Source organism: Epinephelus fuscoguttatus, linkage group LG3, assembly GCF_011397635.1.
Source record: "Epinephelus fuscoguttatus linkage group LG3, E.fuscoguttatus.final_Chr_v1".
Lineage (NCBI taxonomy): Eukaryota > Metazoa > Chordata > Actinopteri > Perciformes > Serranidae > Epinephelus > Epinephelus fuscoguttatus.
The window spans coordinates 28,605,560-28,624,805 of NC_064754.1; the positions used below are offsets into that span (position 1 = coordinate 28,605,560).

Sequence of the window (19,246 nt, forward strand, 5' to 3'; positions counted from 1 at the left end):
AAGACCAAACAAGGAATCACTTGATAAAAAACAACAAACCGCACAACAAACTTGTCATCGATGGGGTAAATTCATTAAAGGTTGCTTAAACACAAAAGCCTTGTTGCTCTCTGCTCTCCAGCTTTGGGAAGCTCAGTGTCCATGTACACATTTATTTCAGAGTGTCCAAGATGAAGCAAACAAAAGAAGCATGATTCCTGTTTTGGGGTTTAAAATGGATAAATGTACTACATGTCCTCGAATGACTGTTTAAGGACACGGAAGGACAAATGGAGAGTAACAAGATGCATGCATCCTTTACAGGGATTTTTCTTTTTTAATATGAGCGATGTGTTCCAATAAAACCCTGCTGTGTGCATGTGTGTGGGTGGCTATAATGGAGGGAAATGACGCCTGGGTATGGAAGCAGAGAATCGGCGTGTGGCTGCTATTAAGAGAAAAAAAGGCATTGCCAGGGAATAAAAAAAAGGCAGGGGTACCGATGGAGAGAGGAGGAGCGGAGGCTGTTGTATGGGATTAATGGACACACTGTGCAGGAGGAGGGAGGGGAGGGGAGATGGGCTTCTCCACGGAGGCTGTGGTGGTGGTGGTGTTGGTGGGGGGGTGGCTGGGGGAGACCACTGTGGCAGGGGAGAGGCAGCGAGGGAGAGAGGCTGGTGAAGCCGCTGATATTCATGAAGACGCCAAGTGTTTTTTCTCTCGCCGTGGTGACACACTGCTGCTAGTCTGCGGAGAGACAGAGGGAGCGGGGAAGAGACAAGGGGAAGGAGGCGAGTGAAAGCAAGACGAGGCCCAGCCCATCTTGCCATTGATCTTGAGGCGATCAAGGTGAGTGTGTTTTTATTCTTACATGCTGCGGCTTGACAGTGTGTGTGAATGTGAATGTGTGTGTACATGTGTCTGTCTGGCACATATCTCTTGCAGTGCGTGTGCAGACAGGCGCGATGGCAGGGCTGTCCTCATGTATGCATGGTTTCAGTGTGTGTGTGTGTGTGTTTAATATATATATATTTGGGTGTTTTGTAACAGAAGAGCAGGCTGGTAGTTGAGCTGCATATTGATGCATTGCTGCTTGGTTTTATAAGCTGCTTTATCTGTCGTGGAGGTGGCACTGGTGGCAGCCATGGTGTGTGAATGTATGTGCTCAGATTTCTCAATGTGTGTGCATATATATGTCACTGTGTCACCATGCATTTGTTGATTTCTCCAGCCTATTTTCCCCCCACTCTCAGTCAGTGCAGACCCTGGTGTGAGAGTGCTTTCATTGAGTGGGTGTGTTCTTGATGACCCCTGGTAAAAGTCGTCTCCACCGCTATCTGTCTGTGTACCAGCTCAATCAGAAACACTCTGATATGCCGAATCTGTCCTATGCAATGGAATTAGGTCATCTCGGACTGCTCAGAGTAATTATATAACATCACAGAGCTTTGGTGTTGCAGTATCTGCTCAGAATTAGCCACACTGTAGGTACAGCTCCTGCATTGCCCAAAATATTTTGTTAGGGCTGCCCGACCAATCATTTGGATTATTACTTAACAAACTGTAATTTTTATGAGCATTTCTTTGGTGTTTTGTTCATGCATGTGGAAAACAATAGGCATTTTTCCCCAAAATATCCCCGATCTTACTAAAATAGTACAGTGTGTATATGATGGAACAGGATTTTTTTAATATATATATACATATTTATGATGCATCAGATTAATTCATTGTATGAAAACAGGACAGAGAGTTCTAAAAGAAGGATGATGACTTGCTGCACTAACTCTTCATCTCTGTTTCTCACAGGGGGAATCTTTACTGAAGAGGACACACCGGGACAGATTCAAGGATGGATCTCGACATATCAAGCTTGGAATTTTGACATCTGGACTTATCAGATGGGCCAATCATATTCAACACTTCTCCCAATGCAGGATTTGGATCCGACCGACCAGTCAGACAATGGGAAACTGATCTGAGACAGGAGAGAGTTGGTGCAAAGTCTCCCACAAGCTGTATCTGGATTATTGATAGTTGCATTCATGTGGGATCAGGTTTACCACTGGGAGATGTCATGCAAACAATACTTCAAGTTGGGTGAACATTTTAGAAAACTTGGGAAAAGGTTTTCCTCAGCAGTGACATCATGAACTCTGATCCGGATATCCAGTTGGCCTGTCTGGCCAGAGCAAGACAACATGCAGATGGACTTATTTTTCCCCAGAAACTCGTAGCTTACACTAAAATGGAGTGAGAATTTGGATTTTTTTGTCTTCCACCTTTGGCTTGTTGAAAAAACCAACAGATCAAAACAAAGGTCATCCACCTCAGACTGAACCTGGAGCCTCTGAGGGGCACTTAAATGCACCTTTAGCATCTAACGGCAGGTTGGACGCCCAGTTTCAGCCCTCTGAAGACTGAGGTGTGGACAGAGTGTGAGCGAGGTGGTTGGCTGGCTGAGTCAGCTCCAATGGGGGCCGGTTGTGACCCGGTCTGACCCCGGTTTGACCTTGCAGTGACCTTTGACCTCTCCGGTCCTGGCTCTCCACCTGCTCTGCTGCCTGGGTTCCGGAACGCTCCGCCCTGGGGCCCAGAACGAGCCAATCAGGATGAAGAAGAGCCGCAGCGTGCTGTCTGTGACTGGAGAAGAGGTGAGAATATAAACAACTCGGGATATACTCGAGAAAATCAACTAACTCTGTCACTTGTTTCCATGTGAGTTGATATAAGGCAGAGCAGTGTGTCACACTGGACTGTGCTTGTGTGTCTGTGTGTGTGTGTGTTTCTTGAATGCTTACCATGACACACAAACCTCGTGACTTTCACACTTCCAAGGCTCCCTTTGTTCTTGTTGTCAAGGTCTGTGGATGCACGCAGGAGTCAGAGTGGACAGTTTGTCCTCTCCAGCCTCCACTCACACAGTGTGAACCACTCAGTCAGTCATAGTCCTGTATGTAAATGAGCCTCAGCTAAATGAGCGCTCTATGTAAATTAGCTATTTCTTTTAAAGATAACGTCTTGGCTGAAGGACATAATACCATGCATTATTCAAGTGCTCTTTTATTGATTATGCTGAGAGGCAGGTGTCCATATATTTGTGTATGTTTGTGTGTACTGTATGTGTGTGTGTGTGTGTGTGTGTGTGTGTGGATGTGAGCATCCTTCCACATCTGGGTCTGGACGACATCAAGCGCAGCATGGAAGCAACACGGCACTGTTGCCTAGCAACTGCTACCATTCCCCCAGTGTTTTGTTGCTACGGTACTGCAGTGCAGATCAGCCTCTAAGAGCTCAGTCTGTAGAGGCCTTATCCCAGACACACACACACACACACACACACACACACAGTCACACATGCACACATGTAGCCAAACACACACACTGTCACACACGCATGCAAACACACATAGATTGATAATTTACAGCCTGTGTTTTTATGTGGTTTCTTCACTCGTCAGAATTTGAACATAGAAAATCAACATGGTGTGGTAAATGTTCTGCATGGACCAAGTTCTTTCATTTTATTTACTTTGAATGTTTACACAGTACATATTTTTATTTACAAGGAAAACAATGTGTGTGTGTTTTTTTAAACGTGTCTCTTTTGCCCAGTGTCTCTGGTTCCCTCACCTGCTCTCCCTCCTGTCTCACAGGGTAACAACACAGATATAACAGGTGCTGGGGAGAAGGCGGAGTCATCTCGCTACAGCCGGTCTTATACGTCTGGGGCTACGTTGGGGGCTGAGCTACGCAGAGGGAGGAGCAGAAGACTTTCGTCTAGTCTCCAGGTATTGAAAGGAAGGAAGGGCGCATTAACCTGCTCGGGGCCCTGGGGTAAAAACGAGCAATGGGCCCCTATTAATCCCCCACTCACATGAACATAACATAAAAGGGCCATACCATTTGATTTGGCATGTTTTTGCCCATTTTACAACAAATTATATTTACAAGCTAATCATTTTACAAAGCACAACATTGTCTTACAATGTTCAGTTTGTTTTTCTGGCTTTAATCAAGTTGGGTACAATGTAAAGACTTGCTTGGTCATTACTCCGTCATTATGAGGTATTAAATTGTAGACTTTTTAAATCCATCTGTGCTTGAAAATATTTTTTGTTAACAATAGATAAATGATGGCTGTGTGTAAGGTGAAAGGGAAACAGAATTATCTCTCATCCCCTTAGCTCATTGTTTTTGTTTTACAGCCTGCAGCTGTTTGCCCTTTAGAGGCAGCATGCAGCTGTTCTAAGGGAAATACTATAGATACTATGATATACTATAGTAATGCCCTGATACTTCCATTGTTAACTGGCTACCCAGTGACAAAACAGCAGACAAAGTTAGCAGCTATCCGGAAAACACAGTGGAGCATTGAGCACCTAAAAGGTCATTTCTTTTTTTTAGGAGCTGGTGAGCAGCAAAACACAGCTAAATGAGTAAATACTGGATTTCACCAGGTGGACACAACACAACTCCAATTGAATGACAATGTTCCTTTGTGTCTGCTAGATGTACAGTACAGGCCAAAAGTTTGGACACACCTTCTCATTCAATGCGTTTTCTTTATTTTCATGACTATTTACATTGTAGATTCTCACTGAAGGCATCAAAACTATGAATGAACACATGTGGAGTTATGTACTTAACAAAAAAAGGTGAAATAACTGAAAACATGTTTTATATTCTAGTTTCTTCAAAATAGCCACCCTTTGCTCTGATTACTGCTTTGCACACTCTTGGCATTCTCTCCATGAGCTTCAAGAGGTAGTCACCTGAAATGGTTTTCCAACAGTCTTGAAGGAGTTCCCAGAGGTGTTTAGCACTTGTTGGCCCCTTTGCCTTCACTCTGCGGTCCAGCTCACCCCAAACCACCTCGATTGGGTTCAGGTCCGGTGACTGTGGAGGCCAGGTCATCTGCCGCAGCACTCCATCACTCTCCTTCTTGGTCAAATAGCCCTTACACAGCCTGGAGGTGTGTTTGGGGTCATTGTCCTGTTGAAAAATAAATGATCGTCCAACTAAACGCAAACCGGATGGGATGGCATGTCGCTGCAGGATGCTGTGGTAGCCATGCTGGTTCAGTGTGCCTTCAATTTTGAATAAATCCCCAACAGTGTCACCAGCAAAACACCCCCACACCATCACACCTCCTCCTCCATGCTTCACAGTGGGAACCAGGCATGTGGAATCCATCCGTTCACCTTTTCTGCGTCTCACAAAGACACGGCGGTTGGAACCAAAGATCTCAAATTTGGACTCATCAGACCAAAGCACAGATTTCCACTGGTCTAATGTCCATTCCTTGTGTTTCTTGGCCCAAACAAATCTCTTCTGCTTGTTGCCTCTCCTTAGCAGTGGTTTCCTAGCAGCTATTTGACCATGAAGTCTCCTCTTAACAGTTGTTCTAGAGATGGGTCTGCTGCTAGAACTCTGTGTGGCATTCATCTGGTCTCTGATCTGAGCTGCTGTTAACTTGCGATTTCTGAGGCTGGTGACTCGGATGAACTTATCCTCAGAAGCAGAGGTGACTCTCGGTCTTCCTTTCCTGGGTCGGTCCTCATGTGTGCCAGTTTCGTTGTAGCGCTTGATGGTTTTTGTGACTCCACTTGGGGACACGTTTAAAGTTTTTGCAATTTTCCGGACTGACTGACCTTCATTTCTTAAAGTAATGATGGCCACTCGTTTTTCTTTAGTTAGCTGATTGGTTCTTGCCATAATATGAATTTTAACAGTTGTCCAATAGGGCTGTCGGCTGTGTATTAACCTGACTTCTGCACAACACAACTGATGGTCCCAACCCCATTGATAAAGCAAGAACTTCCACTAATTAACCCTGATAAGGCACACCTGTGAAGTGGAAACCATTTCAGGTGACTACCTCTTGAAGCTCATGGAGAGAATGCCAAGAGTGTGCAAAGCAGTAATCAGAGCAAAGGGTGGCTATTTTGAAGAAAGTAGAATATAAAACATGTTTTCAGTTATTTCACCTTTTTTTGTTAAGTACATAACTCCACATGTGTTCATTCATAGTTTTGATGCCTTCAGTGAGAATCTACAATGTAAATAGTCATGAAAATAAAGAAAACGCATTGAATGAGAAGGTGTGTCCAAACTTTTGGCCTGTACTGTATAAATGGCCAACTATTTGCTAATAAGTTTTCCACATCTACTTAAAGGGGATATTATGTCAGTGATTCAAGTGTGTTTACAGCTTGTTTCTGCTGCACCCAAATAACCAGATAAAATCGTGATAATTAATGGACTTGAATTTCGTACTGCACTTAAATCAGCAGAAACCCCATGCATGTGTGAAATGACAGGAAAAATATATACAAATAAATCAAATATTTCACTGCATACATTTAAAACGTTCAGCAAAATTGTTTTATTTACAGAAAGTTTTATTTAAAAGTTCTAGTGAAATGTCAGAAATTTGCGGTTAATCAACTTACGTCAGACCAGCTGACAGTGAATCTGGGTTTTCTGGGGCCCCTGTGTGTCTGGGACCTTGAGGCAGTTCCTTGTTTTCCCAGCCTTTAACATATCACAGACTGAGTGAACAAATTGTGCTTTACTCCTGCAAAGCAACTGGTGACTCGCATCATCTACAAGTCTTCCTTCTAACTCCTCAGGTACCCTGCTGGCTCCGCCCTCGAGACCGCACTCGTTCACCTGAGGTCCTGAGCAACGTATCGCGTCCAACAACTCTTCCCCTCCGTATCCCGCCACGCATCTCCATCACACAAGCAGACTCTGACAGGTACACACACAAATTTTTCCACCTTGCTGGAAACTTGCAGGATGTTTAAATTTCTGTCCTCTCTGACCATCAAACCTTTTCTCCTTCCCTCATGCTGAAGTTATGAAGCGGAAAATGGCGTATCACCAGGTCATACTCCGCTGGGTTCGCAGAGTCCAAGCCTCACCCTACACACCTCCTTTCTCCAGAGCCAGAGAAGAGAGTCCTTCCTCTACCGTTCAGACTCCGACTACGACATGTCGCCCAAGACGGTCTCACGTAACTCCTCCCTCGCCAGTGAAGGGTGAGACTCATGAAGAAAGACAAAGAGAATGAGTGAGAGGGGGAGAGAGCATGTATGTGAAATGTTTTCAGGGGAAATATTGCTTTCTCTCATTCTTGTAACTCTGTCTCTCTCAGGCACACAGGAGAGGACTTCATTGTCACACCTTTTGCCCAAGTGAGTCTCACATAATAGATGTTAATCTCCTGTAAATTATTAATCATTATACTATACATTATGTTAAATGTTTCATAATGCCTCCAGTCCCAGGAATAGTTTCTCAGCAATTTTACATCATTTTGACCTGTTGACAAATGTTTGTATTTGTCATTGGAAGCTTCAACACTTCATCCCTGTCTTAAACCTCCCATTATGACATGGACATTAGGACATTAGTATATCTCTCTTATATTATTCTATATATCTTGTGGTATGTGTGATGATTTAGGTACTGGCGAGTCTGCGATCGGTACGGAGCAACTTTACCATTCTTGCCAACGTCTCCACACCGCCAATCAAGTCAGTACCTACTCATTCTCCTGAAGTGTTCCTCTTATACACATTGTGATAGTATGTTGTCATGTGTGTAACCGGTCAAAGAGGTAATTCGCACTTCACAAACAAAGTAAAACAATGTCCTTTACTACCGTATATAAGACCTTACAATACTGCTACTTGTCAGTTTAAGGATGCATCTCATCTCATCTCATCTCAGAGACACATTTTGTGACCACAGTAACATTGTGAGGTAGCTTGTAAAATCTGGTACAATAGGCGTATATTACTTGAGCACTGGTTGTCAGAGCCATCCAACCTAAAACTATCACAGGGACAGATCCCTTACACAACAGGTGGAGAACAGTAACAGGATCCCTCATTCATACTTTCCAGACTTGTCCAAATCTTGATAATTATTGGACATCGATATTTAATACATTTACTGTGGTTCTTGGAGTCAGATTTACCCCCTCACCACTGATTGCAATTTTTCCAGAGTAGTTCCAGAGAACATACCTCTTCCGAGACACCATTGAAATTCTATTGCCTCTGCCTTCTTAACTGCTAGACACCTTATACCTACTAAGAGGAAGCAGGAGGCGTTTCCCACACATGTCCAGTGGGCTGGTGATCTTATGAGTTTTCTACACTTGGAGAAAATAGAGTGTACACTGGGTGGCTCTACAGGTAATTTTACAGGACATGGCAACCATTTCTGACATATGTGAAAACGCTAAAACTGTGGGATGTTTCATAAGTGATTCTTAGTTAGAGCAAATTACAATGTAGATTGGCTACAGACACCTGTGACTGATGTATAAATCTATGTGTATGAATGAGTATGAATGCGTGAAATGTGTTATCTGCCCATATATACATGTGTGTGACTGTTTGTGAACATGGCAGCTGGGTCATGAGATTATCTGTCTCATGTACTAAGAATATGGCGACAGTTTCAGCAAATATGACAAAAAGTTATTTTCATAAAAGCAGCCAACTGTAGCTTTAAGGGAAAATGTATGCAGCAGCTCGCCACCCAGATCAACAGACAGTAGAAAGGAAGAGAATAGAAAACACTGTTCTGTGGCAATAATCTTAAAAACTACACTTGGAATTGGTAATAAATAACTATAAATATCTTTAAAAAACAAACAATATAAAAAGATGGACAAGGTGAGAAGGCTGTTGCTAACTTGTTGTGGCTGACTGCAGTATCTGGTAGATCAAACTAACCATTGTGTCCTCAGGAGGTCTCCTCTGGGTGGTGTGTGCGTCAGTCCCAGGGCGTCACTATCAGAACAGCAATACCAGCAGCTCGCCCTGGACACACTGGAGGAGCTGGACTGGTGCTTGGATCAGCTGGAGACCATTCAGACACACCGCTCTGTCAGTGAAATGGCCTCCAACAAGGTATGTGAACATCACTGGACCAACTAATCAAACCAACTCATCAGCAGGCTAATTAATATATCACTATCAGCATACAGTGTGTTGAAAATAGAATTTTTTTGCATGCCACATTTTTATGTATTTTTAGCACGTAGCATGTAATTTTAAAATATTTTGCTGCATATTTATAGTTTATGTCTCTGACGATGTATTGTCATCTTGTGTTTTTTGTTGCTGTCATTTACAATAGTAAATTCTATTGTTCAACTACAAACAAACTCTGAGGTATCGTTTTTCTGTGCTTTATATTGGTGTTGGTCTCTATGCTGAACTGTACTGTAGCCAACAACTAATGCATGCATGTTGAACAGGGACATGCAAAACCTTTGATGCTATGTTACAGTCATGTTACTGCAATCTTAAACCTTGGGACTTACTTACATCCACCAAATTCATTCATTCAATTCATAGAGCACTGTTTTGAATATTACCATTTGGCCATCTTTAAACCTGCAGACTTTTGTCTCCCCCTCTGGCAGTGAGAGTAATTACATAAACACTGTCAACTCGTACTTATGACATTTGCTTGGAAGTCTTGACTTAAGTTTTTCCTATGAACGTTGAGTTTCTTTTTTATTTGGAGCACTGCAGGAACTGTTCTTGGACACGATTTCTCATAGCATCCCATAGTTTCCTCTATACTCCAAGCAGCTGCTCTGTTGCTATAATCTCTCCCTGCCTCTGGTCCCCTTTAGCTCTGGCTTGGTGATGTAAAATGCATCACTTCTGATGTGCCAGTGCAGTAAACTCACCACACACCAAAATGCCAGTATAATTCAAAACAAAGAGAGCTTTCCCAGGTGGTGTTAGGCTTAAACAGCCTTGTATCAACTCGTTTGGCGAGGGCTTGAATGTAACAGATGTTTATTTATATGTAAAAGTCCCGCACTCCACTTTAAAATTTAGAGAACCAGCACCTCATTGACTCGTTTCTCTGCTTTGCTCCCATTCTGCCACAGTTTAAGAGGATGCTGAACAGAGAGCTGTCCCACCTGTCAGAGATGAGTCGCTCCGGTAACCAGGTGTCTGAATACATCTCCAGCACCTTCATGGGTGAGTGGGAGCTGAGTCTGACTCCTGTCCACATCACATTTATAACCTTTGCCAAATAAAACCAGCAAATCCACCTCTGTGTGTTTGTGTTTGTCCATCAATCTGTAGACAAGCAGAACGAGGTGGAAATCCCGTCTCCTACCCTGAAAGACAAACCTATGAGTCACATCAGCGGAGTGAGGAAACTGTCTCACAGCTCCAGCCTCTCCAGCACTTCCATGCCTCGCTTCGGTGTCAACACGGACCACGAGGATGAGCTTGCCAAGGTCTTGTTGTCTGTCTTTTCTTTCCTCTGACTCACTCCAAAACAAGTTGCACAAATCAATTCTGTTCAGACTTGGACTGTGAACAATGAGAATATTTTATTATCTTGTGCACACAAGAAAATAAAATATCAGCTTTCAGGATTTTCACAGATTACAATCTTTTCTTGTACATAGTTTTATATAAATATTGGCTTATTTTTCCCTTCCAATAGTATGGAGATAGTATAGTATGTGTGTGTGCCCTGCACTTTCTTTCAGGTTGATGGTCTCATAGTATTGAAAGAGTGGTTTATGTCTACATCACATGAAGATGAAAGAAAGATTTGAAAGAGGTTTTTTTGTGCTTGGCGCCTCGTTGTCTACTTCCATACAGTCTGTAGCACCAAATGTTTGGAGAGGCCAAAGCAGGATGGAAACTGTCTCTGGTCCTGCATCTTCATTTAGGAGTACATAAATCAGATTTAACAATGCTACGTACAAGAGAGTCAACAGCCATGCCACCAGTTTTGCAAAGCTGTTTTCACTGTTGAGTTCTCTGACAGTTGTTATTTTCTTGATTAATTGATTAGTCGTTTGGTTTATTAAATGTCAGAAAATATTAAAAAATACCTGTAACAAAATAAATCAAGAAGCTGGAACCAGTGATCTTTTATTCTTATTCTCTGTCAATAGTTAACTAATCATTTCAGCTCTGAAGTAATTACTGGCTAGCTGGTTTATTTATAGATCGATGTCACTGGTTGATGTTGCACAGTTCAATCTGTAATTTTGGGTAAATTAAATTCAGTAAGCAATCCATGGTGGTGGTAATTTAAGTTAAGTTTATTGTCTAGCCCTATGTTAGATCCTACTGCACATGTAAATGCTGTCATGACACCGCCTGAGTACCCTGACGGCTTAAAAAAATCACATCATGTTGTGTGTGTGTTTGAACAGGAGCTGGAGGATTTGGATAAGTGGAGTTTTAACATATTCAGAGTAGCAGAATTCTCCAACAACAGACCTCTCAGCTGCATCATGTACGCCATCTTCCAGGTAAACAACAGAAGTGTGAGCGTGTGCTTTATGGGGGATGAAGTGTTTTGCTGGTGTGTGAAGTTGTAGCTCCTGTCCTTCCTCCTCAGGAGCGGGAGCTGTTGAAGACGTTTCGTATCCCGGTCGACACCTTTGTCACTTATGTGATGACCCTGGAGGACCATTACCATGGAAACGTAGCGTACCACAACAGCCTCCATGCTGCAGATGTCACCCAGTCCACACATGTCCTCCTGTCCACACCTGCTCTTGATGTATGTTGACACTCACACACTGACACACACACACATGCACACATACTGGTTGGTTTGTTTTTGGAAGCGGACAGATTTGGCTTCCCTTCCTGCTCGGGTCACTCATGGAGACATAGCACAATTAAAGGCAGCAGCACAATGCACGTTTATAAACAAACCTAAAAAGAGGAAAACTTACCATAGCCTCACAAATGGCACAACAATAAATGTTTAAAGATAACATGACAACCTTTATTTGTTAATTTAAACATATGTAAATGCTCAGACCCTTTATGTCTGTTTACAAAGTGTAATGTTGTAATTCACCACAACATTTTTACTATGTCATAATCATAATAAACAAAAATAAAAACTACTGCAAAAGAAAAAAAACATAAACATATAATACAAAAATGTATAATAAAAATACTGTAAAAAGATGTGCAGTATATCTGTTTTAAAATGAAGGAGCTGAGCAGTTTAGTGCAGGAATGTGCAAAGTACCACTGACTGTGAAACAGATTAAAGCACACAGAATGTGTGCAATGCACAGAGATGATAACAATCCAAAAGATTAATATAACACATTATATGTGTTATATTATAATATCCATAACAACACATTATTGTATATTGTCAAAGCTCAACTCTACTTTACCTGAGGTTGAGGTCATTCATTTGTGACACTGTAACGACAGCATTTGACTTTGTGAAAAATGATTATATCAAACTGTACATTACATTATGTTACTGTATGTCCCCTCAGCCAATGTCAGGGTTGTAGTGACAGAGAGAGTTTTAGTGCAGGGTGGACTCCAAGGTCAAAGTGTAATAATTAACTGACTGACATTCAATGACTCCGTTCATAAACACAGAACTTTTAGTTCATGCACAAACCTTCAATTCAACCTTTCTCCTAAGCCTTTTTTTAAGGCTCAACATTTTCAGAGATTTTTTTCTCCAAAGAATGAGATGAGTTTAAACAGATTTTCACCTGGATTCAATGTCGCCATGGACCCAAAAGTTGTTGGATTGCAGTGAAAAGGAAAAGCTGACCGCCATAATTTCAATCCTAATATGAGCTGCTGATTCTGTATGAAAGTCCTTCTAAGAAAGCAAAAACATGTTTCAACTATGTGATTGTATTGGAAATTATGTTTTTAAAATAATGTTTTTACCCATACATATTCTTAACATTCTAAATAAACAGACAAATACACAGATTTTCTTTGGATAAAAACTTAAAATAATAGATGGAAACATCTCCATCTCTGCCCTTCTTATTCCTTTCAGGCCGTCTTCACTGACCTGGAGATCCTCGCTGCTCTGTTCGCTGCAGCTATCCACGACGTCGACCATCCTGGAGTTTCCAATCAGTTCCTCATCAACACCAGTAAGTGCACAGACACACCCCTACACACACACACATAGACAAATATGTCTAATAAAAGTCGAGATATTTGCACAAACTGTGTCCACACCTCCTCCTCCTCCTCCTCCTTCTCCTCCTCCTCCTCCACCCCTTTCCACTGTGCTCAGACTCAGAGCTGGCCCTCATGTATAATGATGAGTCAGTTTTGGAGAACCACCACCTCGCTGTGGGCTTCAAGCTTCTGCACCAGGAAAACTGTGACATCTTCCAGAACCTCACCAAGCGACAGCGCCAGAGCCTTCGCAAGCTTGTCATCGATATGGTCAGGACATTTTCTACCACATCTCACACTGTACTAGTTGAATTATAGAAAAATAACTTCTTCCATTTTGGTTACTTAGGTTTGGCTGCTCCTTTCTTTTAGCTGCCAATTCTGAGAATCTCATTTATCATTTGATAGTTTCAGAATTGTCTTATTTATTTGCTATTTATGGTTTGAGACAGCACTCATGTTGTATTTAAGGTGCCACTTTATGTTGTGATGTGAGGTTTTCTAGAATTCTTGTTTTTGATTGTTACTGGCAGTTTTTTTATTTTAGATGGTACAGGTTCAATTTGTTTAGCTCTGATCTTGTTTATAATAATATATTATTTTTCATCTTTTTATGCTGTTTGTCTGTAACTTTTTAATCTCAATTAGGTAAATTTAAATTGAAGCCAAAATCCAATTTATTTAATTTAATTTAATCTGGTCAGCAGCTTCTTAATTAAATGCCTTTTGGATTCTCAGTCCATTTAAGAACTGGATTTCCTCCAAAACTGCAATATAAAAAAATACTATTTCATGTTTTAAGGCCCAGACACACCAAACTGACATCAAAGAACTAGTGGCAACGAAGGTGGTGTTGCGTTGCTTCATGTTTCTTGTGTCTCATTCAAAAAGGTGCATCTGAACACAGCGCAAAGACTACAGCCAATAGTCAACAAGCACATACATTATGCACTTATCCATCCATCCATCCATCCATCCATCCATCCATCCATCCATTTTCATCCGCTTATCTGGGGCCGGTCACAGGGGCAGCAGGTCAAGCAAAGCGCTCCAGACATCCCTCTCCCCAGCAATGCTTTCCAGCTCGTTCTGGGGGACCCTGATGAGATGTATAATCCCTCCAGTTTGTTCTGGGTCTGCCCTGGGGCCTCCTACCAGTGGGACATGCTCGAAACACGTCCAGCAGGAGGCACCCAGGAGGCATCCTGATCAGATGCCCGAATCACCTCAACTGACCCGTTTGATGCGAAGGAGCAGCGGCTCTACTCTGAGCTCCCTCCGGATGTCTGAGCTCCTTACACTATCTCTGGCTGAGCCCAGCCACCCCACGGAGGAAACTCATTCTGGCCGCTTGTATCCGCAACCTCATTATTTCAGTCACTACCCAGAGCTCATGACCATAGGTGAGGGTTGGGACGTAGATGGACCAGTAAATTGAAAGCTTCACCTTCTGGCTCAGTTCCCTCTTCACTATGAAGGTGCCTTGGTGTTTCAGTACCCTTAACGTCCAGTGTGTAGAATGTAGGGGGCTGTTTTGGCAAAAATGGAATATAATATTCATTTTCATAGTCACTTGAAAGCTAAGAACTGCTGTGATATGTTACGGAGCAGGGTCTCTTCCACAGAGTCTGCCAAGTTGTTCTACAGTAGCCCAGAACAGACAACCAAACACTGGCTCTAGATAGAGCCGTTCACATTTTCGCATCAGCCACAGTAGTTCTTCTCCACAGTTTGCATACAGGAGAAGTTGTAATTGTTTTCAATCTGTAACCTCACCGCTAGATGTCACTAAATACTAAACATGAGACCTTTAAAAATTGCTCCTTGTCTGGTAGTTCCTCTTTTGAACTAACATCCTAGATCCAGTCTTACACTCATCACATCACTTACAGCCTGTTTTCCCACACTATCTTTGGTTTTGGTCTGGTTTTATTTGACAGAGGACAGAGGTGAGGTTGAATCGTTGTGTTTCTCTTCACTTTTGTCTTCCTGTCTCTGTCTGCAGGTGTTGGCAACGGACATGTCCAAACACATGACCCTACTGGCTGACCTGAAGACAATGGTAGAGACCAAGAAGGTAACCAGCTCTGGTGTGCTGCTGCTGGACCACTACACAGAAAGGATACAGGTAACTCGTCTACTCACGCAGACCGTGGCCACTAGTGAAAGAATGGCTTGTGTAAAATCTGCACACATCTATTGTACTGTGTGAATATATTTATACTGTATGATGTACGGTGTTTAGGTGCTGAGGAACATGGTGCACTGCGCAGACCTGAGCAACCCCACCAAGCCGCTGCCGTTATACAGACAGTGGACAGAGAGGATCATGGAGGAGTTCTTCCGACAGGGTGACAAGGAGCGAGAGAGAGGGATGGAGATCAGTGCCATGTGTGACAAACACACTGCGTCCGTGGAGAAGAGTCAGGTAACGCTCCATCTCTCTCATCATTGTAAATTAATCATATTTCACATATGAATATATAAAAAGTGTTCTTAATCATTTGTTTAAGCTTAACTAGTCATAAAACAAAATATTGGACAAATAAATATTTGACTTATTGTTGGCGCCACAATATAAGTTAAAGGATCACCAAATCATTACAGTTCATTCTCAGAGGGACATGAATATCTGTACTAAATTTCATGGCTGTAAATCCACTAGTTATGGAGAACTTTCAGTCTGGACCAAAGAGGTCGGCTGACTGACAAAGTGCCAAACCATCCATAGAGCCACGCTGCTATCGTGGCTAAAAGTCCATGTTTCTACTTTGTGTTGCATTGTGGCAGGAAGAGACAAACTTGGGTTCTTTTGATAAATCTGGCAGCGTAATGAAGCCTGGAATAACTTAAGATAAACACTGATAGTCATTAAATCTTTTGTTATGATATTTTGGATGTGTGTATGACATCCAGCTGGCAGTGGCTTCAGTCATATGCCTCTTTTTGATGTCCATGATGTTTAACAGTGACATTTTCTGGTTGGATTTCTCTTTTCTTTGAGGGAATAGTTTGTTCTGGAAAAGATGCTTTTTTGCTTTCTTGCCAAAAATCAGAAGATTGATACCACTCTCATGTCAATGTCAATTAATTCACAAGACAGTGGATTAATGTATTTTCCAAAACTATCATCATGGCCTCAGGTCTGACTCTCTTTCTTTTCCAGGTGGGTTTCATCGACTACATCGTCCACCCGCTGTGGGAGACGTGGGCTGACCTTGTGCATCCAGACGCCCAGGAGCTGTTGGACACGCTGGAGGAGAACAGGGAGTGGTACCTGAACACCATGCCCCAGTCTCCCTCACCTCCCCCGGACAGACACCTGCAGCATGACCGCTTCCAGTTCGAACTCACCCTGGAGGACCTGGAGCACAACAACCACAACCACATACATTTGAGGAACAACGGCGGGAGGAGCGGCCGGAAAGACATCCACCACCACCACGACGATGATGACGATGACGACGATGACGACGCGCACCGAACGCAGGACGAAGGAGAGACTGTGAAAGAAGACGAGGAGAATCACAACAGCGAACACAATGGAGTCCAAGATGAGGAGGAGGAGGAGGAGGAGGAAGGGACTGGAGGAAGAGAGGTCGAAGAAGAAGAGGAGGTGAAGGAGAACACAGAGGAGGAGGAGGAGGAAGGGACTGGAGGAAGAGAGGTCGAAGAAGAAGAGGAGGTGAAGGAGAACACAGAGGAGGAGGAACATGGAGAGGATCAGGCAGAAGAAGATGACGGAGGAGGGCAGACAGATGCAGCGGAGAACGAGGAGACTAAAGAAGAGGAGGGAGAGACTCAAGAAGAAGAAGGAGAACAGAAAGAGGAAGGGGAGGATGGTGCAGAAAATGAGGAGGTGAAGACGGAGGAAGGAGAAGGCGAGGAAAATTTGGAAAAGGAAGAGACAGAAGGGGAATTAGAAGGAGAAGGAGGAGGTGAGGGTGAAGAGGAAGTGGAAAATGAAGAGGCAGAAGTAGAGGAAAAAGAGGAGGAAGAGAAAGAAGAAGAGGAGGCAGGAGAGGTGGAAGAAAATGTAGCGGAAGAGGAGGGCGAGACAGAGGAGGCAGAAATGGAGGACAAAGCTGAAGATGAGGTTGAAGAAACAGAAGATGTCAATGGGGAAGAGGAGAATGGAGAGTTGGCAGAAGCAGAGGCAGAGGAGGAGGTGCCAGTTGAGGATGAAGCTGGAGAAGAAGAGGTAGAGGAAGAAGAGGAAAGTTAGTTGGGTGTAAAAACATAAACAGGGTCAGCGAGGAAAGGTCTCAGAGAGATACAGAGGTACGTAAATGGAGCCGGAGAGGCTTCAGCAGTTAGCAGTAAGACTGTCACGGAGGAGGATGAAGAGCCGAAGATGCACTTCTCTCCAGGGTTAACATGCTCTGACTCAACTACAGACGTCTCAAACTCCACAGCTCGCAGACGGACAGCAAGGGACACAAATACAAAACCTCTGCCGAAGCATACGCCTTCCCGAACAGCCAGATTGTTGCAGCGTCCTGATCAACTGGTAGTGATAGAACGACTTCACGTCTTCATCACTGAGTATCTGTACATCCATCACTGCCGTAGGGAATAAAACGGGGGATAAGAAAAGGGGTGAACCTGTTTTATCAACCTTTTGTAGCTCCTGAAAATCTTAAAAAAAACAAAAACTGAAATGCGTACATGCAAATAAGTGCGTGCCTGTTCTCCCGATCTCATGGACTACTACTAATCATCTCTGTCTCGTTTATGAGGACGATACACACACACACACAAACACACACACACTGACCAACAACTGTTAAAAGAATGTCAACTTCCTCTGTTTGTCAGAAAAGAGAAAAAAATAAGTCTGGAAAGTGTCTGTTGTCTTATATTTACTACAAAAACTTCCCGCTTGTGAACAGGATGCTGAGAACACCTTCGGGCTCTGGAACAGTTTAACCTCCTCACATGCTAACCTTAAAGCAACGATGCTGGATTCCTGAATAATATCTGGACCGTTTTGTCAAAGGTGGAAACATCTGCAGTCCAGCTCAAGGGGCTGACCTGTTGTACGTGTCGATGTCAGTTCATGTTAACAAAAAAACAAAACAAAACAAACAAAAAAAAACACCCAGTATTCATCCCATCACGACAGTTTCACCACTCCCAGACTGTGAGTTTGAATCCCGGGTGAATCGTGCCAAACTGATACACGACCAGCACTGAGCAATTCAGCCTTCCTCCAAACAAGGTGGCTGACTCGACCGTGAAGCAATGAACTGTGGGACCAGGGTAACGGGTGTGATGGTCTTCCACAAATCCCTTTTTTTCTTTCTTTGTTTTTTGTAAAAATGGTATTTGGCACTTTATCTAACACCCCTGTTACATATATGTACATAATAAACATGTATTTTAATCTGCTGATGTCATATAATAAATATGATCAATGAAGTTGATGGATCGGTGTTGTGAGTTGCAGGTCTCTCACGTCTTTTTCTCCTGAGTAACACTGGACAGGATTCATCCACCAAGAGAGTTAATACTTTTGTTAAAACTCCATTTTATGGGTCTGTCATTTTCTAATCAGTTTCTACATGTTTTGATATTTATAATAATATTTATAATATAATAATAATTAGTTGATTCATCAAACGACAGAAAATTAATTGGCAACAACTTTGATAACCAGAGCAGAACTGTCAGTTTGGATGTTGTATAGACTCAGTCAGGGATGGATTTATTAAAAATATTGATAAATTAATCGATACTTAAAATAGTCATCAGTTGCAGCACTACTGGAGAAAGACGGGTAATTTCATACCCAGTCTAGGGACCAGAGAATGGACATGCAGATATGTGAAATATGTCTACAGGTGAGTGTACAGTAGTATAAAGTATCAATATTGGAACACTTAATTCAAGAAAACTCCTGTTTTTCTTTGGTTAGTATCAAAATACGTAGCATCTCAAGGAAACTTCCAAAACTTGATTAGTAAATTACAAACCAAAAAAAAAACTAGACCTGATAATCAAGTAATTGTTAAAGTGGTTTTCTTAAATGATAGAAAAAGGTTCCAGCTATTAATTTTTAATTGTATTTTTGGCTTCGGTCATATAAAACTCAATATGACATGTGACATGAGTTTTTAACCTTGTTAAAGGGAAACTTTGCCAACTTCCCAGCTCTGTGTCAGCGCAGAGCAGGCAGTGTGTGCAGATAAATGGTGTTAAAGTGCTCCTTGTACCAGCTCCCAGATCTCCCCGCTTATCCATCAGCCAAAATCCACTGGATTATGTGGAACACGCCATGTCAT

At 42.6% G+C, this 19,246-nt stretch overlaps 1 protein-coding gene across 2 annotated transcripts; it reads left to right on the forward strand.

Moving 5' to 3' along the window:
• The first annotated feature begins 573 nt into the window (after positions 1–573).
• LOC125885672 (cAMP-specific 3',5'-cyclic phosphodiesterase 4C-like) lies at positions 574–18,342 on the forward strand. Of its 2 annotated transcripts, XM_049571361.1 has the most exons (17): positions 574–828; positions 1,789–2,633; positions 3,636–3,770; positions 6,615–6,742; positions 6,843–7,025; positions 7,142–7,181; positions 7,453–7,523; positions 8,750–8,912; positions 9,911–10,004; positions 10,113–10,270; positions 11,207–11,305; positions 11,395–11,559; positions 12,832–12,931; positions 13,078–13,232; positions 14,968–15,090; positions 15,208–15,390; positions 16,129–18,341. In XM_049571361.1, the coding sequence occupies exons 2-17, from the start codon at positions 2,592–2,594 to the stop codon at positions 17,185–17,187; spliced, it is 2,898 nt and encodes a 965-aa protein (XP_049427318.1). In that variant the 5' UTR covers positions 574–828; positions 1,789–2,591; the 3' UTR covers positions 17,188–18,341. The 2 variants fall into 2 exon arrangements, with proteins under 2 accessions (XP_049427318.1, XP_049427319.1); XM_049571362.1 differs by lacking the exon at positions 574–828 and having other exon boundaries at positions 2,504–2,633; positions 16,129–18,342.
• Positions 18,343–19,246: the final 904 nt, after the last annotated feature.

Excerpts from the sequence above, each read along its gene's own strand:
- LOC125885672 (XM_049571361.1), top strand. The coding sequence starts at position 2,592 with ATGAAGAAGAGCCGCAGCGTGCTGTCTGTGACTGGAGAAGAG. Across the intron at positions 7,026-7,141 it reads TCCTCCCTCGCCAGTGAAGG|GCACACAGGAGAGGACTTCA; the intron begins GTGAGACTCATG and ends TGTCTCTCTCAG. Across the intron at positions 13,233-14,967 it reads GCAAGCTTGTCATCGATATG|GTGTTGGCAACGGACATGTC; the intron begins GTCAGGACATTT and ends CTCTGTCTGCAG.